Source organism: Nycticebus coucang, chromosome 1, assembly GCF_027406575.1.
Source record: "Nycticebus coucang isolate mNycCou1 chromosome 1, mNycCou1.pri, whole genome shotgun sequence".
Classification (NCBI taxonomy): Eukaryota; Metazoa; Chordata; class Mammalia; order Primates; family Lorisidae; genus Nycticebus; species Nycticebus coucang.
The window spans coordinates 33,333,228-33,359,440 of NC_069780.1; the positions used below are offsets into that span (position 1 = coordinate 33,333,228).

The 26,213-nt window shown below is 35.3% G+C and overlaps 1 protein-coding gene across 1 annotated transcript in view; it reads left to right on the forward strand.

Moving 5' to 3' along the window:
- GSTCD (glutathione S-transferase C-terminal domain containing) overlaps nt 1–25,848 on the forward strand; it is a 128,363-nt gene extending 102,515 nt beyond the window's left edge. The window contains exons 6-12 of the mRNA XM_053561185.1: nt 267–382; nt 541–585; nt 2,989–3,117; nt 15,629–15,762; nt 18,194–18,224; nt 21,900–21,969; nt 25,341–25,848. Of these exons, the coding sequence (XP_053417160.1) occupies nt 267–382; nt 541–585; nt 2,989–3,117; nt 15,629–15,762; nt 18,194–18,224; nt 21,900–21,969; nt 25,341–25,477 (662 nt within the window). The 3' untranslated portion in view covers nt 25,478–25,848. The remainder of the gene's footprint in view (nt 1–266; nt 383–540; nt 586–2,988; nt 3,118–15,628; nt 15,763–18,193; nt 18,225–21,899; nt 21,970–25,340) is intronic.
- Nucleotides 25,849–26,213: the final 365 nt, after the last annotated feature.

Consider the following 26,213-nt stretch of genomic DNA (forward strand, 5'->3'; position numbering starts at 1 on the left):
TCAGTGACTACTGAAAGAACAGTTGGACAGAAACAAAAGTAAAATAAGCAAAAATAGAGTTCATCTCTGGGTTCCATTTCTCTAGTCCACTCATGGTCAATAATATTGAATCTGTAACTCATTCCTCTGTGTGCGCGTGCGTGTGTGTGTGTGTGTGTGTTTATGCTCCTCTCCTTCCTCTTCCCAGCTGGTAGTCTATTCTAAGTGTGTCTTCTCAGTCCCTTAAAATATATAATGTTTTATGTTCTTTATCTCTTGTCCTTTAGGTAAAATGTCCATTGATCGAGCTTTGAGGAAACAGCAGCAGTTAAACAACCTTGTTTACGTGGTGACAAATCAGGCCAAACCTGGCGACAGAATTGTGGATTTCTGCAGCGGTGGGGTAGTAGATCTCCTCTTTTATCACTTAGAGCGTTTCTGCAACTGTTCTTTTTCTATATTACATTCAAGACCATGTTTTTGTTTGGCAAGATTTTTGTCTCAGAATAAGCAAAAACCATGGAGAAAAAGTTAACTTGTTTCCCTTACTGACTTTTTCAGGGCCATGTTGGAATTGTCCTTGCTCACATGCTGCCATCGTGCCAGGTAACATTCTGATAACAGATAAAAGAAAACATGGAAAAACTGTACAGTTCCGCTAACCAAATCTGGCTTCTCCTTGCTCTTTGAGTTTCTAGTCATTTATCCAAGTCAAGTATGGGGCATAAGCATTTTCTTTTTTCTTTGAAATAAACGTCTAAGATGCAGAATCTTAAGGAGAAGAAAGTAGAATAGGAACACAAAGCAATTATCAATTTTTTAAAAGGCTTGTATATTTAAATAATTTAAAAAGAAATAACTTTCATTTTTATGTAAAATAATTATGATTCTACTATTTTAATCTCAATGTAATTTTAAATGGAAATACTGGCTTTTGAAACTTGCTAAGCATGTTCTTTTGGTATCTTGTTTATGGTGCATTGCATCAATATTGTACCAATAATAACATTTTTTTTTTTTTGGTAGAGACAGTCTCACTTTATGGCCCTCTGTAGAGTGCCGTGGCCTCACACAGCTCACAGCAACCTCCAACTCCTGGGCTTAAGCGATTCTCTTGCCTCAAGCCTCCCAAGTAGCTGGGACTACAGGCGCCTGCCACAACGCCCGGCTATTTTTTGGTTGCAGTTTGGCCACGGCCGGGTTTGAACCCGCCACCCTCAGTATATGGAGCCGGGGCCTTACTGACTGAGCCACAGGCACCGTCCAATAAAATCATTTTTAAAGAAGAAAAACTAAGGGGCAGGGCCTGTAGCTCAAAGGAGTAGGGCACCAGCCTCATATGCCAGAGGTGGTATGTTCAAACCCAGCCCCAGCCAAAAACTGCAAAAAAAAAAAAAAAAAAAAGAAGAAAAATTAAAGTAATAAACCCATAATGATCCATCAAATATTTTCTTTTGTTGTTCTTAAGTCATTGTCCATATGGATGTTTATTATTGAAAATACAATTATAGTCCCCTGCTTTCACTCAATATTATACTATAAATATTTTACCTATTGGTAATAATTTTGCACACCATATATTTTATGACTATATGTTTTTAAGTAAATATGCCATGATTTTTTTCAGTCATTGCCACAATTTGTTAGCAGTTGTGCTGTTTTTAGTCTTCTGCCAGATTTAGTCAATTCCTCAAGTGAATATCTGTTAACAAAAAAGTCTTAGGGGGAAATGTCATCTTTTTAAAAAATATATATAAATTAACTGGAGCAGAGTCTTAGCTTGTGAGCTCTCTGGAAGGTATGAATTCTTTCAAGTGAATACTTTTGGAAGAAAAAAATGTGAAAAAAAAAATGATAGAAATACTGGCCGGAATGACATAGAATGATTGGTGGGTGAGGGCATGTGGGAGGGCTGAGGGGGGATTGTTCTTTTCTTAGAGAAAAAGAGGAAAATGAATAAAGAATCTGGAGGAAGAGGCAGGTGTCTATTTTATTATTAAGGAAAGCAACAATTTCATGATTAAGAAGAAAAGAGCTCACAGAGTAAAAGCCTGGAGAAGCAGAGTCAGAGATAGTGTTAGTATCTTTTTTCCTTTCCTAGTAGTTTTCCTGTATCCTTAGACATGTTGAAACTCAAAAAGGGAAATCTTGGTTAAAACAAAGGCCAGAAAACCTTTGACACCATGTATACTTAAACAGGTTTTTTAAACAAAGGGACCTAAGATTTTTCCATAAGGACAAGATAAGAACTAGAAATGATAGTAATGAAAGTGACTTAATTCTTCCCATTTTTCTCCATCCAAACCATCTTCTCTGGGGTACTTTTGGAAATACCCAACTGTTTTTCCTGCCTTCTGCCTCAGCCCTATCAATTCATACTGTACAATCCCTGCCTTCTGTCTCACCCCCACCAATTCATACTATATGTTGCAGACGACTGAAACTTCCTTTACCACGTATGTGGGATCTGCTCCTGTTTACCTCTCCAGCCTCACTTCTAGGCTTCATTCCCTGACCCTATCCCCATTGTCATCATCAGACATGCCCCAGAAATACCAATTTTCTCAGTTTTTCAAATACACCTTCTCTTTCTCACCTTGGGCTTTCAAATATATGTCCCTCTTTCTGCCTGAAACACTTTTCTATTCCCCAGCTAATTTGTGCTTATTTTTCAGGCTTCAGTAAATATGTTACTTCCCCATAAAAACCTTCCTTAGTCATCAAGTATGACTGCTCCCATAACTCATGTATATTGTTTGTCTTTGATTACTTATCAAATCATACTATTATTGCCTGTTTCATTAGTATCACTATACTATACTATAAGAACAGTTCAAAGATCTTTAATTTTTCATTTTTGTGCCAGCTTATCTGGCATACTGCTTGGCATAGGATAGAGGGTCAATATAATATGTTCTTCATTATTAAAACCGTGAAATATAGTAATAATGCTTTGTCCCAATGTCTGAATTATGTTACTGAATATGTTATTTCCTGGGTCAAATCTAGGTTACATTAATAGAAAACAAGGAATTATCTTTAATTCGTGCTAAGAAGAGAAGCGACGAACTAGGTTTAAACAACATTTGGTTCATTCAAGCAAATATGGAATATTTTACAGGCATGTTTAATATTGGGGTAAGTAAATAATTTCAATTTCTTTAATTAGATAAATAAGAAAAGTTATATGCCTTAAGCTAAAAAAGGGAGATAATTTTAAATTATTTGCTAAACAAAGAAATCTGTAACCTATACTTACATTTCTCTAAAGTATATATAGCATATTAATATTACTTTACTCATAGCATTTTATCATTATTTATCATTGGCTCATCTACCAGATAAGAACTTTCTTTTCTTCCTATGGAATTGCTAGTGCTTTAACTTTAGAACAATATTTGGCACAGAGTAAGCGCTTAAAAATGGTTAATAATTAAATGAATGAATTCTAATGAGATGACTTGCTGTGGTTTATTCTGCATTTTTGGAAGACAGTGGAAGAAAAGAAAAATAAAGAAGATAATAAAAAAAGAACAATATTAATAGCTTGTTAGTAACCTGTAAATACTAATGTTGCCTTTAGATAATATTTTCTTATTTGAGATTTGATATCTTCTTGTATTTCTAGCTTCTAGGAGATAGAAATTATGTTGATCATGTTTCTAAACCCTTAGATCAAATTGTTATTATTTGATATTAAAAAATTAATTTTATTAACAAATAAATATTTAAAATATTTATTTATATTATATAGTATATAAAATATATTATATAAATATTTAAAATATTTATTTGTTATAAATATTTAAAATATTTGTTAATAAAATTAATTTTATTAATATAATTAAAATTATTAATAAAAGACCTAAGGTATGGGCGGCGCCTGTGGCTCAGTCGGTAGGGCGCCGGCCCCATATGCCGAGGGTGGCGGGTTCAAACCCGGCCCCGGCCAAACTGCAACCAAAAACAAAAAAAAAAAAAAAAAAAAGACCTAAGGTATCTGATTCTACCTGATCGTGAAAAACAAAAATTTTGTGTTTTCTCGTGGAATTTGACTTTCATAAATGTGTTAATGTTGCTGCTGTTCTTTGTATTTGTTTTAAATAATGTTTTTTCTGCTTTTGATAAGAATATATATATGTTCAATATAGAAAAATGCATAATAATACATATATATGGAAGAAATCATCTGTTTGTCCACTATCAAATGATAGATACTGTCCTGTAGGATAGAGCTTAGGGTTACAAGTACTAGGCACTAGGGGCAGAGTCATCTGGACAAAAGCCAGGAATCACTAGTGACCATGAGTAGTGAAAACAATACTCACTAGACATAGCATACCATCTCAGCCTGAAGTCCTATACTAGCAGTAATAAGACTGAGGCAAGACAGAAGTACAGCGAACAGGATGTGTTAGTAGTTCAGTCATGCAGTTAAAGAAAAACTACTTCTTTTTTAACTTTTACTCTCTTTTTGAAACTTACTGCTGTATTGTATTTTCTCATGCTTGAGATTGCAATAAAAGCCAGTGAGGAATGTTGGGAGGAGCAACAACCTTGTTTCTCCTTGCAGAGGGCTTAGCCTCCCCAGAGCCCTCATTTCAATGCAAATGGACTAAGTAAGTGTTATTGATTTGTATTGAGTCACACCAACACTGTCCAAAATCTTTGCTTTTACATATTTATTCACACATATAAATGTACATTTACTTTTATGTGGAAAATGTTAAGACCATACTACTTAGAGCTTATATAAGCTGAGTATTGTCATAAATATTTTTCCTACTTTTTAATCATGTTTCTTTTTTATTTCTTACTGGCATAATGTGATTATCACAGTCATTGATATTTATGCATGATTTAAAATTTTGATACATTTGCCAAATTACTTTCTAGGAAAGTCTTACGAAGATCATTCCCAAATGTACGTTTTGTGTTCACATAAACCTGTCTAAGTGGAACTTTTCTCCAACTTCAGAGTACTTTTCAGTACTTTTTGTAGTACTTTTGATTTTCATCCAATGACGTTTATTTCATAAATAATGACTACTGCAAATTGAGAGAGGGATTGCTTTTTTTTCAGCCTAAAAAAATATTCCTTTCTTTCCTTTGTAGACACAATCTAGAGTAGTTATCTCAAGCCAGACCTATACAAAAAGAAGTAAACTGTTAATAAGAAAACTGTTAATAAGAAAATTAAGGAAAATATAGACATCTGATCCAGAAAATTCAAATTAAAAAATACCTATGTGCAGCTTTAATGTTACATATATGTTGAAATAAAGGTTAGAGCTTCTCCCACAAAACAAGCTATTAAGCCAACCCCCAAGTTACCAGTCAACTAAGCAGAATGGTTAAGTAGCAAGATATTGCTACCTATTTACTCACCTCTAAAAATACAAAATTTCCAGCCTAAATCTGTTCCAGATGGACCTGTTTGCCTATAGATGCTTAATCATGCTAGCATGCTCTTTAACTTCCAAGTTAATAATTCACTAATACCAACTAAAAAGAAAAAAAATTATATATATATATTTATTTATATATTTATATTTGTATTATTTTATATATATCATATATATATATATATATATCTTTTTGGAAGCAGTATTTTTCTCCATATTTCAAAATAATGTACCTATAATGGCTCTTTTTCCTTCCACAATTACCTCTGTCAAGGTATATAGAAAATGAATTAAAATTACTTAAAAGGTTAAACCAAAATTAGATTCACTCTCAAGAAAATAATTTGCCTAGGAGAGTAATCAAGGTATTGTCACTAGATAAATCAGACTAAATACATCAGTGGCTCTATATCTTTTTGAGTTAAATACCTTCCAGTAAAAATAGAGTAGCTAGAGAGGAAATCAGAATAGCCAGGTATTGGAAATGCATTAAAACTGTGTATTATAACTGGGCTTTATGATATTTCAATAAGGGCTTAGTTGACATTTATCTTTGCTTAGAAAATGTGGTTTTTGTTCTTTTACTATTTTTTTTTTAGTATAAAATTAATGGTGTAAACAAGATTTTAAGGAGAGCATTTTAAAGTCTCAGAACCAATTACCTATAGGAACTTTAAACAAACCATTTATATATAAGAAATGAAAGACTGTTAGTCTTACTTCCATTAACACAGCAACCTGTGTTAGGTGAAAATGAATAGATTAATTGACTTTGTTAACCTAGTTTAATTTGAAATAAATAATAGGAACAAATCTAAATATTTCAAGGACTTTTTTGGTATGGTTTCCAGCACCCCCAAGTACTGTACCTTCCTCATTTAAGTTTGATTACATTTGTTTACATCTGATTACATTTGTTTACTCAAGAAACCTATTTTTTTAGAAATAAAAATGCCTAATAAGCATATATACAAACATTCAGAATGTCTAGTAATTAAATATATTTAATTTAAACAACAATGACACTCCATTCTTGCTCTTGAAATTTTCAAAGATTTTTAAAATATTATTACTCATTGGCTGCAAGGCTTCAGTGAGATTAGCCTATTCATGAAGGAACTTTAATAGTTTATGTGATGTTTGCAGTGATTTGTTAATCACATGAAAAATTTGTTATATGATAAACAAAATATGTAAATATATTGTTTAACAGCATGGATTTTAATAGTGGGCAGCTTTCTGCCAAACTCCCAGCTTGACACTTCCTTGGACTTGAGCAACTTATTAAACTCTCTGATCCTCAGTTTTCCTATGATAAAATGGGCATGAACTATTTGACTAATAGAATGTTGATGCAGTATATGTGAGTTAAATAGATTCCAGAAAAATAATGTGGCCTGCCACTTAAAAAGTACTCAGTAAAGTGAGCCTCTTACTCTGTGCAGTGTGATCCTCACCATGGAAAAGCTGCATTAAAAATAATGTGAGAAAATAATGAGAAAATAATACGTATTTTTTTTAAGTGGCTATCTCTATATGTTACGTAATAGTATTTTTAAATTATTTTTAGAATTGTCAGTCTTTCCCACATTTTATATTTATAAACATAAGTAATAAAGATGGAAGAAATAAATATTTATGTTTAATATTACTTATATTCTAAAAGATTCTGAACATGTAAATATACGTACTTATTTGATATATGAGATATATATCTTTTCAAAACAAGTACTTGATTGTTATAGAAATAGCTTTTGGGTGAATTATTCTGATTTTGATTATAAAGATTATCCATTAAAGGAAAATGTAAAAGTCTTTTTAAAAGTAAGAAATATCCAAAAAAGATTTTAAAGATTTTTTTCTAGTTTCTCTCTGTATATATATTATAGCTACATGACACTGATTTGAGTATACACTGGTTATCCTACCCTTAAAAGACAACTTACAATAGATTATAAAATTGTATTTTTTAAGAAGATCTATGGTTGTTTTCTTTTCTAATATAGGATAAATTATCCTCAATATTATGACAATTTATAAGATTAAACTTTTTTGATAAAATTTGTAATATGTAAATCATATCCATGTTCTCAAACAATGTTACAAAAATTTTATTCTCAAATAATATTATAGAAGGGGATGGAAAAATGCACATTTTGTGTCAAAAACAAAAACTGTGAACAGTACACAAGCTATCCATCAAAATGTTTTCATTGGATAATTCCAACAACAAATAGTCATCAGTTACCAATAATAAAGTACTGATTTCTAACAGTATTGATAATCTTTTCTATTTGTCAATTTATATATCAAAATCTCAAAACAGTTTTACTTTTTTTTTTTTTTTTTTCACTATGTCGCCCTCAGTGGAGTGCTATGGCATCACAGCTCACAGCAACCTTGAACTCTTAGGCTCAAGCGATTCTCTTGCCTTAGCCTCCTGAGTAGCTGGGACTACAGGCACTCGCCACAACGCCTGGCTATTTTTTTGTTGCAATTGTCATTGTTGTTTAGCTGGCCAGGGCCAGGTTCAAAACTACCAACCTAGGTATAGGTGGCTGGTGCCATAACCACTGTACTATGGGCACGAGCCAACAGTTTTACTTTTAAGTTATGTTTGGTTCTTTTTATTTTACTCATAATTTTAATGTTGTTTATGACTTATCAGTGTTGAGTGTTTAATTACAAGCTAATTATAGTTATATGTTAGTGTACAATTAAGAGAAATGTGTAATTATAGACTGTAATTTAGTAACACTTTTGATGAGTAATTATATAATCCTTATTTTAGAACGCAAGTAACTAGAGATATTATATGTTCCACAAGCACAATTTTAAAAAATCATTAAAGCAAAATAGAGGACTTCCAAGATGAATATGGCAGATACAGGTATTTCAGAGACCCTTCTCCCCAAGAAAGATCTGATCCCCAAATAACAAAAACCAAAAATAATCAAACTTCATCTTTGATGAAACTATATTCAAGATTCTGTAACTTGAATCATAACAAGATAAAAAGCAGATTGAAGAAAAATCGTAGGTTAATGAGTAGAGAGGAGGAAGGCCAAATTTAAATGTGTGGCAGGTTGGGGTGGCAAAGAGGATATTAGACAGCAATATCATTTTGTTCCCACAGAATCCTAGAAAAGTTTTGGAATACAGGGCACCAGAAGGCACATAGAAAGAAAATAAGGAGTGGCTGAAATCATATTTTATTAAAAATATTTAGAGACCCAGATGCCCACCTTCATCTTGTGTAGACAAGTAACTACCTGTCCTTGACTCCTGCAAGAGACAAGGAGTTAATTCTATGAAGAAACTGAACCAGAGAGACTCCAAGGATAGCTGTGTCAGGCACAGAGGAGGGCAACAGTCATGTGCCATCCTGAAAACAAGAAGTGAGAGTCTGCACAGTGAATGATGGAGCTCTTCCCCACCCACTGTCTGCTTTCCAATTCTAGAACGACAGAAGCGAGGATCATTTCCGCAATCAACAGGTGTAAAGATTCTTCTCTGTAGAAGCAGAACTGTCTACAAAGACAAGAAGTACAGATAATATAGCTGTAATTTAGAAAAAAAAAAAAAAAAAAGCCAGCTAGGCCACCTGATCACCCATCACTAGTAAAGCTCACCAATCTTCAAACTTTACCCTTTTATTGAGAATTTTCAATCAACTTCTTAGTAATTCACTCTTCAATATGAACTGACAGCCAAAGAAACACCATCCACAGAAAACTTTCAAAATGGAAGATAGCGACCAAAACAGCAAACACAGCAAAAGATCTTATTCAGGGACAGAACAGAAAGGACAAGGCAGTAAGGAAACATGGGCGTAATGAAGAAGAAAAAGAAATGACTGTTCAGAGACAGAGAGGACTTCTTGGAAAATAAAAATATGTTAGTGAAAATTAAAAATAAATAAAAAATTAAAAGATGAAGTATTTTTTTAAAAAGATGACATGTTGAACATCACCTGAAAAAAACAGAACAAAAAAAAAAAGAGAGAGATAGAATCTGGAAAGAAGAAATTTTCTTTTTTCTTTCTTTTTTTTTCTTGGAGATTTAGTCTAGGAATCTGAACCTCAGTAATAGCAGGACCAAAAATAGATAATAGATAAAATGGTAGAGGGGGGAATATCAAAGAATATAGGAAAATGTACTAATAATGAAGAAAGCATTTTTCTTGACTAGAAAAGTTAACTCTGAGAATAACTAAATCAAAGCATATTGTGAAATTTCAGCAAACCAAAGATGACCAGAAGTTCATTTTACAAGTAGGCCATACACAAAAATTTAGAATCAACATGCTATCACTGTAGACAGTGAAACAATGCCTTCAATTCTAACAGAAAATTTCCATTCTAAAATTCTATACCGAACCATCAATCAAGTAGGAAAGTAAAATAAAGAAAAATTTCAGACACTCAAGGCCTCAAGCAAATGTAATTGTATTTACCCCTTTTCAGCAAACTACTAGAAAATATGCTTCACTAAAATAAGAAAGTGATGGGCGGCTCCTATGGCTCAGTTGGTAGGGCGCCGGCCCCATATACTGAGGGTGGCGGGTTCAAACCCGGCCCTGGCCAAACTGCAACCAAAAAAAAGCCGGGCGTTGTGGCGGGCGCCTGTAGTCCCAGCTGCTCGGGAGGCTGAGGCAAGAGAATTGCTTAAGCCCAGGAGTTGGAGGTTGTTGGGAGCTGTGTGAGGCCACGGCACTCTACTGAGGGCCATAAAGTGAGACTCTGTCTCTACAAAAAAAAAAAAATAAATAAGAAAGTGAGAGCCAGGTGTGGTGGCTTGTACCTGTAGTCTGTGCTACTCAGAGGCTGATGTGAGAGGATCACATGAGGTCAGGAGTTTGAGACTAGCCTCGGCTACAGAGCAAGACCCCATCTCTAAAATAAAGAAATAAAATGTAATTGATAAATACAAGAAGAAAGTAAATTAGAAAAAGGAACAAATGACATCAAATACAAGAGAGGGTAAAGAGAATTGTTAGTGTGATAGCAAAGGGAAGTCTCAGGGCAAGACGTAGGCAGCAAATCTAGAAAGCCTTGACGCCATGTTTTAGTAAAAGGTCAGAAGACCCAGGAAAGAGAACTGGAGCAAATCAATTATTTGACAGTTTTACACAGTGGAAAATTGTAGGGCGTTTTATACAGCTTTTGAGTAAGGAAAGGCTTTGGATGTTTAACAAAATATACAGCACTCTTTACTCAATAGTAACCAGTATATACAAAGCCATTATAGGAGGATAGAAAAGGGAAAGAGGTGTATAATGTGCAAAAAAAACCCAGACTCTTCTTCTATAGATTCTCTATAGAAAGACAATAAATGATGTCATAAGTACCCGGTTAGGTTAGGACCAAGCCTCTTCTGTCTAAAATACCTGTGGTTAAGAATCCTTCCTTGAGAAGTAAAAGCTCAGAGCATGACTGTGCTGGGGCAAGATTAGAGATCATTCAAGTCAACCTTCTCATTTTACAGGCAGAGAATTTGAGGCCCCAAAAGGGGAAGAGCAACATAGCAAGTTAATGTGAGAGTTGGAACTAGAGTCCATTCAGTGACTCCCTGTTCACTGCCGACATCTAAAGAAAAGAGCAAATAGGGCAGCGCCTGTGGCTCAAAGGAGTAGGGCACAGGCCCCATATGCCAGAGGCGGTGGGTTCAAACCCAGCCCCGGCCAAAAACTGCAAAAAAAAAAAAAAAGCAAATAGGAGCATAGAGAACTAGGATAAAGTCTGCTTTAGAGTTAGACATACTGAGCTTAAAGATTGGTTCCATCACTTGTGACCAGCCACTCAACCTTTTTGAAGCTTAGGTTCTTTATTTGTAAAATGGAGAATAATGATACCTATCTGTATGACCTGAGCTAGGAAAAGGCTCAATAAATGTTGAGTGAATCTTTTAGCAAAAGAAGGACAAGGAGTCTAATAGAATCATAAATATGTCCTATTAAAGTATGAATAAAGTATAGGCTTGTTATATTTCAAAATAGGCCCAAAATCAGAATCAACATATACTTGTTTCTCTAAGAATCAACTATACCATTTTCATTATGTAAGAATGAAAATACAGAGTCTTGCTTTGTGAGCTGCCAGTTCAAAGACATTATGAGCTATGAGCATGATGATTAATTTCATTTACTTACCACTACATATAACAGAGATGTGCAGATTGGTGTTTATTTGCTGTTGAGTTTTATTTCAATGATTTACATGTTAAGGTAAATATTGTACTTAGAATTTTTTATCATGTATAGATAAAGTAACAAAATGTTAGGAAAGGGCCTTTAATTTATAATTCATTAATTCTGTAGCATATATCTGGATCAATAGCCTTTACCTTTACTTTAGAACATGCATTACCTTGGCTTTTATCTCCTTTTTATTGGAATTCAGTATATATACAGAGAAAGGTATAGATAATAAGAAACTCACTATTTCAATGGTCTTTAAGATTCCTTCCAGCTCCAAAGATACTGGTTGAAGAGGACATAGATATAACGGAAAGAGTATGAGCTGTGATGTCAGACTCAGATTCAGAGTTCTTCGGGAATGCTTGCTAACCAGGGACCTTGGGCATGTTGTTATAAATGAAGATAATAAGAATTACTTAAAGTATTAAATCAAGAAAAAGAAAAGAATAAATAAAGAAAAACAACTGTGTCACAAGTTTGCTATCTAGTAGGTACTTAATACATGCTATTTCACTGGGACATTCAAGCCTTAACCTCTCTGTGCCTAAATTTTCTCATCTTAAAGTAAATACCTCCTTAGATATTTGCATACTCATGTTCATCTCAGTATTTTCCCAACAGCCAAGAGGTGGAAGCAGCCCAAGCGCCCATCAACAGATGAATGGATAAACAAAATGTAGTATATACAGACAATGGAATATCATTTAGCCTTAAAAAAGAGGAAAATCCTGTCATATGCCACAACATGCATGAAACTTGAGGACATTATGCTAAGTGAAATAAGCTCGTCAGTGATCTGAGCTGGGGAATACTTTTCATTTAACAGTATCTCCTGGTAATTACCCTATGGCCAAGGATGGAGATAGTCCACATTCATTGTTAAAGCTGCAGAGCATTCCGTCATGTTTATCCCACCAGTCCTCTCTCAGTGGAAAATTGGGTTATTTCCATTTTGTTGTTATTTCAAATATCAACTCAGTGAATAGATCTTTTTATATTTTTGCTAGTGTCTCTTAGATAGATTTTTAGAAGATTGCATACATATAATTTTACTAGAGATTATTACTAAACGTCCCCTCAATAGTCATGACGTTTTTGTATTCCCACCAGCAGTAAATGACAATATCTATTTCCCTGCAGTCCAACCTATAGACCGCCAACCAATTTTAGGATTTTTGCCACTGTAATAGGTGGAAAATCATATCTTAATATAATACTTATTTTAAGCAATATTGACCAACTTTTATTTAAGGACTATCTGCATGTTTTTGTTTGTGAACTGTTTGTATATATCTCTCCTTCATTTTGTCATCAGATTATTACACTTTTTTATATTAGGGATATAACCCTTTGTTTATGCTCTAAGTTGTGAATTTTTTCCTACTTTGTCATTAGTCTTTTTATTTATGAATTTTGGTTTGTTGCCATTCACATTTTTTTTATCAAATTTATTAATTTATCCCTTATCATATGTGGATTTTTCAGCCATAGTTAGTATTTCTCACTCCCTTATGAAGGAATTCATTCATGTCTTTCCTCCCTTAGGAAGGAATTCACTCAAACATTCAAATCGCTAATTCATTTGAAACATTTTTCTTATGTATGATGAGAGGAAAAGATCTAATTTTTATTTTTTATATGGTTACCAAGTTAACCCAACACCACATATTACAAAGTCCCTCTTTTCTCCCCTGGCTTGAAATAACCACCTAATTGTATGCTAAATCTCCATATCAAATGGTAACATTGACCTATCACAATTTTTTGCTAGTTATTTCTGATTTGCATTTGATAACCATGGAACCTAGAAGTATCTCATGCAATAAAGCCTCTTCAACCTAAAATCTATTACTGGTGGATAATTATTATATTATCTATAACCTATTGTGTAAATAGTTCTTCGATTTAGTTATTTTGTTTAAATGAGGGAAATAAACTTACTGTTTTGCATGCAGCAAAAAAAATGGGAACCCACATAAAGAGAAACTTAGAAAAATACATTCTCCAAGGTTTTCGTTGTTCAAAACCTCTAGAGGATTTTGCAGAGAAGCAGCCTGATGTAATTAATGCATGAGGTCAGGATTTGGGGTCAAGATCCTGCCCTTCAGTAGCTGTTTTGTTGTGGGCAAGTTCTTAATTTCCTCAAGTCTTAGTTTCCTTGTGGCTGAAATGGAGAAAGTAAAATCTTTCAGAGCTGTTGTGAGCACGGTTGTGGGGGCCATCACCCAGCTCAGCGTAGTGCCAGTAAGTGTCTCTTCTCAGGTCTTTTCTTTGAGGGGAAAATGCATGTGTAATTCTCACTATGAGATTATCTCGGGCGGCGCCTGTGGCTCAGTCGGTAAGGCGCCGGCCCCATATACCGAGGGTAGTGGGTTCAAACCCGGCCCCGGCCAAACTGCAACCAAAAAATAGCCGGGCGTTGTGGCAGGCTCCTGTAGTCCCAGCTACTTGGGAGGCTGAGGCAAGAGAATCGCTTAAGCCCAGGAGTTGGAGGTTGCTGTGAGCTGTGTGAGGCCACGGCACTCTACCAAGGGCCATAAAGTGAAACTCTGTCTCTACAAAAAAAAAAAAAAAAAAAAAGAAAAAGAGATTATCTCTAGCTACTCATGAAATTAAGGATTAGCCTGATTTTTACTCTGAAAAGCTGACTACATAACAAGGGGCAGATGAGAAATCAAAGTTGTGCACTTTTTCTTTCCCTGTAGTTGTTGTTGCCTTCACCGGAGGGGAGCCTTCCTAGGTTCTGTTTTAGAGTGAAATAGGAAAGGTGGGCTGACAGCAATCCTAGAGATTGTAGACTTCTTAAGCAATGTAAGTCTAAAAGCAAAGGAGAAGTCTAGAAGGAGGAGGGTGGAGAACAGAGATCTTGCTTTCCTCTTCTTAATATAGTATCCTTTTTAGCTTTCTAATTCAAAAAGGAGACCGGCTTATAAGACTTTACATCCAGAAATTTCCAGAAAATCTCTTTGAGTGCTCCTGCCTACCATGAGGGTGGTGAGATCTGTCCCTAGAAGGAAATTTATAATCCAATATAATTCGTCTCTCTCCAGAATGAAATGGAGTTGTGAGAATTTTTCTGGCAAAGTTAATACATTTTTATTCCTCTTTTAGGATCCTCATATCTGATTTTCTTTCATTCTGTTCTATTTTGCTTTTTTAAGCCTAATACTTTTTTTCATAATCGTTGCTTTAGAATATAATAAGTTTATAGGTATATTTAAGGATGTGTGTTTTGAATACATTTTTAAATTTTTTTTAGTTATTTTTATTTTCACAAATTATTGAAGCCCTATTCATTCTAATTCATAATTTCATTCTTTCCTCTTTAAAAAACTCATTAAGGGCGGTGCCTGTGGCTCAAAGGAGTAGGGTGCCAGCCCCATATGCCCAAGGTGGTGGGTTCAAGCCCAGGCCAAAAACTGCAAAAAAAAAAACTCATTGAAAGTAGTTCATGTAATTGATCATTCAATGTTAAGTGTCATCATTATATGAAAACACCTTGAAAGGTACTATATAAATATGACTTTTAATCAGGTTTTTTAAAATACAAGGCTAATTAGATATAGCATTTGCAAAACATTTTCAAATACGTTTTTATTTAACTTTTGCAATAACATTGCAGTATGCCAATAACAGCCATAGTTTATATGGAAGAGACTAAGGTGCAAAGAAGTTAAATTTTCTATGGTCCAGAGCCTCATAGCCAAGCAACATTGTAGACTAGAAATTCCCATTTCAAATCTATTGTTAATGGCACAAGCTGCAACTGAACTAAATTTATAATCAGCAAAAGCTCAGGTTTACATATATATACCAAATTCTCCAAGTTAAAATTGTGTCAGATTTCCCATTGAATGAATCTTATGCTTCACTTGCGATGTTCCATTTGTAACTTTCAACTTTGCTTAATTTTCTTAAACTTCTCAATATGAATAGCTAAGTAGTCCTTTGGTATGTACAAATCGGAACTATTTAAAAGGCACTGAAGTGGCACTTTTGTTTGTTTCAAAAGACCATCCCACTGAGGTCTGGTTTTATTTTCCAGGTGGCGCTGCATGCTTGTGGAGTGGCAACGGACATGGTGATTGCCCACTGTATCAAAATACGGGCTTCTTTTGTTGCGTGCCCTTGCTGTTACGGTTTCATTCAGAACACCTCAAAATTTAGTTTTCCAAAAAGGTGAAATTAGTATTCTACCTAAGGCACCTAATATGGAGATAAACCAGCACATGAAAATTATTTGATGTAAAGTTACAATGAGATTTCATTTTGAACTCATTTCCTCTTTTTGCAGTGGCAAATATTGTTTATAAATTGTGTAAAAAAGAGACGAACTACTTTCTGTCTGTCCCTGATTTTTCCCCGGGGTTCAGCTCTTGGTGACATTTAGAAACAAGTCTTATCTAGGAATCAGCGAGCTAGAAGTCTGTCAGCTTCAGCACTTCTGTATGTACTTCTAAATCAAATTACAGACATCCTCCACAAGACCAGCGGAGTTTATGGTTAAGTGTTAGGACCTGGAACTTCTGTGCTTCTGTGCACATGCTGGCTCCTCATCATTCTGTGAGTTGTTTCAGCTCGGGCAAATTGGTTAAAACACTTTTCGCCAATGTTTTCTCATCTGCAAAATGAAGGCTGTGATAGTAGCTACCTTAAAGTTTTTGTGAGAATTTAAAGTAGAAGACCTATCTCAATCACCAAGCCCTTATAGAAGGAGCATGGAGTAAGCATTCAATAATTGTGAACTGTTGCTGGTAACGGTAGTAGCATTAGTATTTTTAAATACTGCCTCGAGGTGTTGATGACTCATCAGGAAGTTTGGCAGGCATTTTATAGTCTTTATCCAATATAGAAGAGAGAGATATTTTAATTCTCACTGCTTTATTGGAAGGCCATCCTCTTGGTGCTTGTGACATTTTCATATTCTGATTCAGTGATTAAGAATCAGGATGATCACTTTAATTGTGGGATAGATTAAATATGTCAGTTTTGGGAAATCTATCCCATCGTATGTCAAAAAAGTCTTCTGATCAGTTCCATCATTTCTTTAAAAAACCTTAGAAAATTTCCATTAAAAATTAAAGACTTCTACACAGATAATTTAAAGTAACAAAATACAAGTAATAGTCTTTGCTTTGTCTTTCAGTGTTTTATTCTTTATCACAATTTGCAACAAGTTGAGAGAAAACCCAAAGGAACTGTTGAAATTTGAAGTTTTATTTTGTTCTATACCCATGTTGATAAAATGTATATTTTTACACTCATTCAGAAGTTTGTAAGTCTAGCACTGTAAAGATTCTTAAAAATGCTAGTGGGGGCCTTGTTCAATCTGTAGTCTAACTTAAGCTATTTGAAAGTTTCAATTTAGTGTCAACTTTTTTACACCCCATAGATTTACTAACATTTTCTCCTTGAAACTGTCTTGTGTAAGAACACCTATCTCAATAACCAAAGATAGAGTTGGAAATTTATAGATATCATACTGTTTCTGTAATATGTAGAAACAAGTACTCATTTCAAACAAACTAACTGGCCCTATAAATTTAGCATATACAAAATATATACGTTGATGAGTGTTGATGACTAATCAGGAAGTTTGGCAGGCATTTTATAGTCCTTATCCAATGCAGAAAAGAGAGGCATTTTAATTCTCACTGCTTTATTAGAAGGCAATAAAGTTTGCTTTCCTCTTGGTAAAACAAACTAATTGGCCCTATAAATTTAGCATATACAAAATGTATACATATATAAAAATGTATACATACATATTTTTGAGTGATAACTAAGAGCAAAATCTTTAGCGTAAATAAAAGACAGTGTTTATGGAATGTATGTTTGCCTTTAATAGCCATGACAGCAGTAGTTTCCCAATGTATTAATGTATTTTCTGATGTTTGGCTAGACTGCTCTTCCCAGAGCTAGCCAATTCCTATAATAGATAGTAAAGGACTTGGAAAGGCTCAATCCAGAGCCCTTAACCCCAGCTACCTCCTTTATTGAGCTTTTACACTTCCAGGCCTCTATCCCCAGCTCATACACCAAGGCAAGGTCCCAGACTACAAAGAATAGTTCTATGACCAAGAACCCTCCTGAAATTATTTGACAGCCAGTCCTACACCCGATTACCCTACCACAGCTGTTCCTTCCCATGGAAACCACTTTGAAGACCCTTGCCCGCATTTTACCCAGCTCCCTCTGTCTCCTGACAGACCCTGTGCAATGGTTCTCCGTAGCCCTGTATGGCATGGGAACAAAGTTATGTGTTCAGTGGCAATCATGTCCCAATCTGTTGGCCTCACCACACCTGAATAATAATAACCCCCCACGTTAGAACACGTAGATCTGTGTGTTCCCTTGAGAGGAAGATGACAGTTTTCTCTGACAGTCTTCTCTTAAACACTTCGTGAAATAATATCTTTAAAATTAATAGCATAGTGGTGGATATGCTTTTATCTTTTTATAAAGATATTTCAAACTGCCATAGTTTTTACATCAGTATTATTATTTGATAATCTTCAAATATATGTTTTTATTTTTAATTTATTTTCAAGATTATTCTTAATATGTTATATTTAGAATGATAACTAATTATCTTTTTTTTCTATTTCAGTAAACAATTCAAGAAAACTTTATCATACAAGGTAATCCAAAAAGATCTATATGTCTTCTTAATACACCTTTTAGTCCTGTCTTTATATTTTTCCCTTTCAAATTCCTAATAGAGTAGATAATCTATAGTTATCTTTGAATTCCTCGTGAACATGCCAAAAAAATGGCTTTTTTTTTTCTTTCTCAATCCAGATTAACTTTTCAAGTAGTTGACAAGATTTGTGAAGGGTTTGAGATTTTTACCATACCTGAAAACTAAAAGGGTAGCCTGCCACAGTGGATGCAATGCTGGCAGAAGAGATGGGACTCCTAAGTCAAAAGCAAAAGACAGTTTATTGCCCACAGCAACAGCAGCGGCCAGAGTGCTGTTATTTTCACTCTGACTTTCTGAAGCCCAATGCCCCCAGGGCAGAAGGAAATGAGCAAGTGACATCTTCTCTTTGTTCCAGAGGGAGACACTATATACATTTTTCAAAGCTGTTCATTCTATAAACATGCTTGAAAAGATAATGGAGAACAGAGGAAAATTTTTTTTGTAAAAAGTCAGATAGTAAATATGTTAGGCTGTGCTGGCCACAGATAAATCTTTCTATAATCTTCTTCATTATGCTTGACATTGTTACCATTTTTGTTGTTGTTCGTTTACAACCCTTTAAAAGAAAAACTTTCTTAACTTGCAAGCCACACAAAACAGGTCATAGGCTGGATTTGGCCTGTGGGCCATAGTTTGCCAACCCCTGATCTGGCACAAAGTCAGGTATTGCCTCTGCTTGTAAGACATGGAGAAACACAGCAGACCCATGGAAGATTGTGTCCTCAAAGTAGAGAGAACATTACATAGTCTTGAGTCACCAATCTGAGCAAAACAGTTTCCAATTCTCCAAGTATCACTGCTAACCAATTAATTGGTCAATAACATGACATAATCTAAGAAATAATATTTGAAAAAAACATAAATTATTCCATCAGGAGTTGTTAAATTAATTTGGTTTCTTAGTTCAGTTAATTACAGTTTTTGCACAAACTCACTAAAAACATATAGTCTCATTTTATATGCCAGCCCCTACATTTTAGGAATTTTGCCTGCATCAAACAGTGAAATAGTGAGTTGCAGTGACCTGAAAATGTGTATCGCCTCAGCAGCTATATCTCCTTCACCTCTTCCTTACAACGTTATGACTCTTACATGTCCAGCCTTGCCCCCACACCCCCACCCCATCCTCCATACAGATATGCTCAGATACCTATGGAGTGTTCTTGCTTTCATCCAGAACCAGAATATGGCTGTCATTTGCCTTCTAGTTTTAAAGTTTTCATGTCCTGTGGAACTATACAATTTGGAGGGAAACATTAAGACCCCAGAAACTATTTGCATAAGATTCAAAACTCTTCACCTTTCTCTCACAAGCCCATGCCAATAAAGTAAGAATGAACTGGGGGGAGCAAAACCTAAATCTAGACCTCTGTTTTTAATCCCTCCTTGAGTGACGCTAGGTAAAACAACCAATGAAAGGACATATGAATAACAACAAAGATGTTGAGAAGAGAGGGTTGCCACAGTCTCATTGGTTGGAAAACTGAAAAAGTTGTAGAGTGGAAACTAGGCACACAAACTTTTCCAGAGAGCAGAAACTTCCCAGCACCCCGGTTCATAATCGTTACCTCCTCTTTCTCCAACAGCTGCTTGATTTTTAAATGTTTTAGGACTTAGTGTCCAAATATCTTACAAGTCACTTTGGAAGTATTTTTCTTCATAGTTCAGTGTACCCAGAAACCTTTACTGAGTACCTATTATGAGGTCTTGACCTTTGAGAACTTAACTTTGACCGAAGAAAACATGCACACAAATAATTCCAATAAAATATGCTAAGACTTATCAAGAGAATACAAAAGAATTGAACCTTACCTGATTATAATTGCCTTGACGTTACCTTTATATAAAATGAATCTTAATTTACAAACACCATGAGGAGAAGGGGCATGCTTTTTCTTGCCTTTTCTTCAAATCATATAATTCTAAATTCTTCTGTCCTTTTGTGGATGCCAGTTTGTTGGTGGGAGCGTAATAAAAGTTATTCATTTAAACCATTTCATTTAGTTTCCCATCTGTTGCCATTAAATCATTGAATTTTATAATGAGCATTAAAAAAAACATTTTAATGCATAAAAGTTGAGACAAAGATATCCTTTTTAGGCCAGGCACAGTGGCTCATTTCTGTAATCTCAATATTCTGGGAGGCCCACCCAGGAGAATCACTTGAGGTCAGGAGTTCGAGACAGGCAAGAGCAAGACCCTATCTCTACCAAAAATAGAAAAATTTAGCCCAGAATGGTGATGCATGTTATAGTCCTCGCTACTCAGGAGGCAGAGGCGGAACAACTTGAGCCCAGGAGTTTGAGGTTGTAGTAAACTATGATGATGCCACTGCCCTCTACTCAGGGAAAAAGAGTGAAGACTCTGTCTCAAAAAAAAAAAAAAAAATAGCCTTTTTAACAACCAACATTACCACAATCATTTCACTTACCTTGTTAAAAGGGGGGGTGAGAGGGGAGGCTTCAAATTCCATGTATACAGTACTAAGATGAAAAATGATAAATCTGTTTAACCTGTTTGCTAAGCTGACAGGTGAGATCTTATACACACTTGGAAACTTCAGCTGTTCTGAATGAACCGTTGTCATGGGAACACTGCATTCATTTTGACTGCCTAATCACTCTCCTCTGGCTACTTGCAAATTTAAGAGTACTGTGTAAACTCATCAACTGTTTCCTTTTAAAGCCTTCTTGCTTTCTTTGTCATTAATTTAATCTTTTCTAAAACTCTTCAGGAGTACTAATCTCCCTCCCATTCCCTTAAACCCTCTTTATAGTTTGTCTTGAAGCAGAAAGGGATACACTTCCTGCAGCCTTTTGGAGTGGGAGAAGAGAGATCCAGGCTTCTCCCCTCTAAAGGGAAAAAGGCAGGTGGCGCCTGTGGCTCAGTGAGTAGGTTGCTGGCCCCATACACTGAGGGTGGCGGGTTCAAACCCGGCCCTGGCCAAACTGCAACAAAAATAGCCGGGTGTTGTGGCAGGCCCCTGTGGTCCCAGTTACTCAGGAGGCTGAGGCAGAATTGCCTAAGCTGAAGAGCTAAAGGTGGCTGTGAGCTGTGACGCCACAGCACTCTACCGAGGGTGACAAAGTGAGGCTCTGTCTCTAAAAATAAAAAAATAAATGAAGGGAAAAGGCAAAAAAAGCCAAGCACTACCCAGCCCCTGAGAGCACAGTGGCCACAAACAGGGATCTGCTTTGCTTCCTTTGACTCTGTAGAATAAAAAGCCATTTAGCATATCTTTTTGGAGCCACATTCCAGAGATTAAAATAAATTTTATAAAGGAAAAAAAGTGAATTTTAGGTCTTTTAACTCATGGTAATAGCAAAATAAAACCGTGTTTTCATATTCAGCTAAAAGCTACTGGGCAAAATGGCCCTGAGGAAGTTATGCTCATCTGTTCTTAAGAACTACATCTAAGGGGCAGTGTACTTGAAGTGAAGAGATTATTGGTACCATTTCTGAAAGTTTACTTCTTTCAGCGGTACTATTTGTGCAGCACTTTATTTAATCAAACCATGTTGAATTAAAAAAAAAGAGATAGTTTTTTTCTTGTTTTTATAATTTTGAAGAGGAAGATTAAAAGAAATCCACATTCTATTGCTTTTTCTTGTAGGAACACATGATTCTGTGCAGATTTGCAGATCAGACAGCTGTCCAGCTTCCTCCCCAACGAAGGCTCATAGGTATGTGTTCTCACAGAGCAGCTGTTGAGTAAATTATGTACAATATGCCTGGGAATCAAGTCTATATGGGGCAAACTTATCAACAAGTCTATTTCATGAGCAAGAAGCTAAAGTTTGTTTTTCCCAGAAAACTTAATCCATATTAAAAAGAGCTTTGTGAGTACAGTAACATTTTATCCCATTTTGGTTATCATTAATACTTTTAAATACATTTTCAATGTTTGTTTGTACATTGAATAGAAGTCTTGTGTAAAATCTTTCTCTTACTGTTATGAACAAACTGCAAGATCTATCAAAAACCACAAAATAAAAAAAAAAGAAAAGTCAACTAAGCCTGCCAAAATTTTTGGATTAAAATGTGTACAAGCAGGATGATAATGGTTTCTTTCTCAGGAAAAAAGTATACTTGTGTATTATTCATCATAGACCAATTTATTCAACATTTGAAGTATTTAATATGACCTAAATTGGAAGACCCACAGTAATAGTTCCAGTTTATTAATCAACTTATTGAAGACTTCTCTTTAAAAAAAGAAATCACATTTAGAAGCATAATAGCATGTAACAGTTATTATACATTTAAGCACTGAGCTGAATGCCCTCGCTCAGCAAATTCTTAAGAAAAATACTTACAGAATGGGTACTATTAGATACATTTTAACAAGGAGAGAACCAAAACAAAACTTTGCCTGGGGTCTGTCATCTGGTAGATGATGGAGCCGCATTATGAATCCAAATTATTTGATTCCAGACATGAAACTCTCATCTACTTTTGCAACCCACCATACTGGAGTCACTAGAAGTATAGGTTCTAAAATAAGGGTTTATAATAAATGTGTGGAGTTAAAACTAATCTTAAACATTACTCAGAAAAGCCCCTCATTGGACACCTTCATAATTTCTCTCCAAAATTCCAACATAGCCCACTGTCCAACAGAGAAAACAGATTGTTGTTTGTTTGGCTGAGCACTAGATGAAGGAGTTAGATTACATGCAGAGAGCATGTTGTATGAGAAATAATTATCTCAAACTCTAAAATCGAAGATGCGCACTCTTGAAGAGGCATCCAAGACCTGAAATAGGCAATAAATGATTTCCTTCTCTTTTTCACACTCTGGGTCACGAGCATATCAAGAGTCTGCTTCTCCTGCCTGAAACCTCTCTTTCTCTTTCACTCTTTCCCTCTTCCTCTTCCCTTTCCCATCCCCAGCACTTTGTGAGTTAGTGAAGTGTACATTCAATAGAATTCCACTCATTAGCTCTGTGTTTTAGCCTGCTTTGTGCTGCTATGACAGAATACCATACACTGGGTAAATTTATAATGAACAGAAGAAATTTACTTGGCCCACTTTTCTAGAGGCTAGGAAGCCCCAGATTAAGGGTCTAGCATGTAGTGAGGGCTTCTTGCTGCATCTTAAAGGCAATGGTATCACATGGTGAGAGAGAGAACAAGAGGAAGCTGACCTTGTCCTTTTGAAGGAAATCACACTCTCAGTAATGAAGCCACTGCCACGATGACAGCATTAATAAGTTCACTCCACCCTCACGGCCTAATCACCTCTCATTAGGCCCCCACTTCCCAACACCGTTGCATTCGAGATTAAGTTTCCAACGTGTGCTTTTTGGAGAACACATTTAAACAACAGCAACCTTCTGAAGGCATAATTACTATGGTAGATGGATCTGTACACAGTAGATGCAAGTTTTCTCATCAAACCAGAAGAGAATAGCTGGAAGGGAAGTTGCTAGAGCCACTGGAAGGGAAGAGGCTGTCACATCCAAACAAAGCCACAGACTCCCTCAGATGTCTCCATCTCTGCTTTGTTCAACTTGTGAAAAGATAAGATTCTTCTACATAGTGGAAAAGTAAAAATAAAAACTAGACTGGGATCAAAGCCAAGGGTGAATGAGCTGCAGTGTAAACCCAGGGTGGATATTGAAGGAATGTAGAGCATCCCGCTCTGACAGAGAACGTTTCATTTTAAACTAAAAGTAGATGGGGGAAACATTTACAGAGGTATTAAAGGAAAAACACTATTTTAAGGAAGATGAATGTAAGCCATAAGGCTATTGATGAAGAGGGGTGATTTTGTCTAAATGGAATCCTAGATGTGTCATTTTACGTCACTTCTAACACAGTTCATCCTTTGTGGTATGGGTCTTTTTTAAGGAAAATGCACAAAATAGACATTTAAAATCTGCGTCTCCCATTGCCAAATCTTACCTACTGATTTCACCTACTGTTTTTTTGGTGAGAATTCTGTTTTCCACAGAATAACTTTTCTTTTTCAATTATCTCTTCTGAAGTTGTTTTAGTTTAACATTTTCCACTGACATTCAGATAAATTATTTTAAATGTTTAGGCATTACTATAATTAGTGAAGAAAAAAATGGAATGAATGAGGTTCTACATAGTCACCATTTTTTAAGAGGATGAAGAAGCTTACATATTGTATTGAGAGCAATTAAAAGTATAAAGTAAACCATAGCTTTGAGTGTATTCAGCCCCAAATCATTTTGTCTGTAGCTACTTTTGAAGTCTGTGTTTGTCAAAGGAGATCAAATTAATTGCTTTGCTTGTCAGTGATATTTCCTCTTCTGTCTTCCAAAGATTGCAAAGAAAATAGAATACCACTGTTTCATAGGCGTGCAAGAGCTCCAAAGTCTGACAATTAAGTTTGCGAACTTGTCCTAGAAAAAGTGCTACATACCTCAGTGCTGAATATCACTATGGTCACCAGATGGCCAACGGGAGTACTTCAAAGGTGACTATAATGATATTCACCAATGAGGTATGTAGCACTTTTTCTAGGATGAGTTTATGAACTTAATTACCTGACCTCATGTATTATACTTGACATTATATATCCACCTGAAATAATCAGCACATAATTGAGAGTTTTCTTAAATATTTTCCATTGCTCATTTCTTTATAGTCCTAAAAAACTCCAGGTAGAAAAGGTAACATGTCTCTCAGATGGCCCTTTGTCAGCATGGCCTTTAGATGTTCTTAAAAACAGATTTTTTTCCCCAAAATCTTATAGATAATGTAGTTTTATAGGGAAGGCAGAGAAAAGGTCTTTAAATGCATTTTTAACCAAGTAGGAAATAGAATTCGCAAATACATTTGAAAAGTTTAACATTATTTGAAGTATTAGTAGAGATAAATCTGTGAAATGTCATATACTTGTAAACTATCTTCTCTCCACACCAATCAAGAATTAAATTGAAAAGGACTAACCAGGACTTGGGCATAAACAGCATTCTCCACAGTACGTGTGGGTTTTGTTACTGCCTGGATTCCCTGAAATAAGCTGACATTGTCCTGCTAGCGAAGGGGTGTCTCACGATATCGTTTGACTGTATTTCAGGAAAGCAGTGCATGTACCTGGTGGATCTGGACCGAGCAAAAGCTGCAGAAGAATGTGGCTACTCCGTACAAGTGATATCCATGGAGCCAGAGAGCTGCTCTCCCAAAAATAACATGATCGTGGGAGTCCCCATTTAGAATGGATATTCTTATTTGATGTTTTGCCATCAGTCTTCAAGCTGAAAGCCCGTGGCCTTCAGGGGGTTCTTGTCATAACTAGGAAACAGTATTAGCTACTTTGAACCTGTTGTGCTCAGGAAGGGAAGCAACAGGAAAATCTGGGAAGAAAGGGTCCCTGCAAAGCATCACAAATGCTCTTACAATGTGTGATTAAAGGACTATTGGTTTTCCTAGTAAGAATCCCCTGAAATCTCTGCTGCCGAAAGACTAAAACTCACTAGAGGAGGCTCCATCACTGGAATAACAATTTCCTTCTCAATTCACAAGCTTTTCTCATCTTGCGGATGTGATGTGCAATTCAGAGCAATAAACGTACGTGGCAGTCTTTATTTTATAAGTCCATAGATACTCATGTGGGGACTGAAACTAGACTCAGTAGGGGGTCTTGGGGGTTTTTTTTATATTTTTAATAATTGTACTTTTTCTATAATTTTTTAAAGATTTCAGGAAATTACAGCATGGTTATTTTTAAGCAAATTGAACTTATATATCATTTATTATACTCCTTGTAAATACATTTCCCATGAATTACCAAGTGAGACCATCACTGGTTCAAACATCGTATGTGAAGAGATTATAAAATAATTGCAGTTCATTTCCTATTATGCGAATGTGGAATTTGGACGTACACAGTAAGTACATTGATTAATAAACTTGAGATTGTAAGTAATTATTGAGGACCCATTATTTTCAA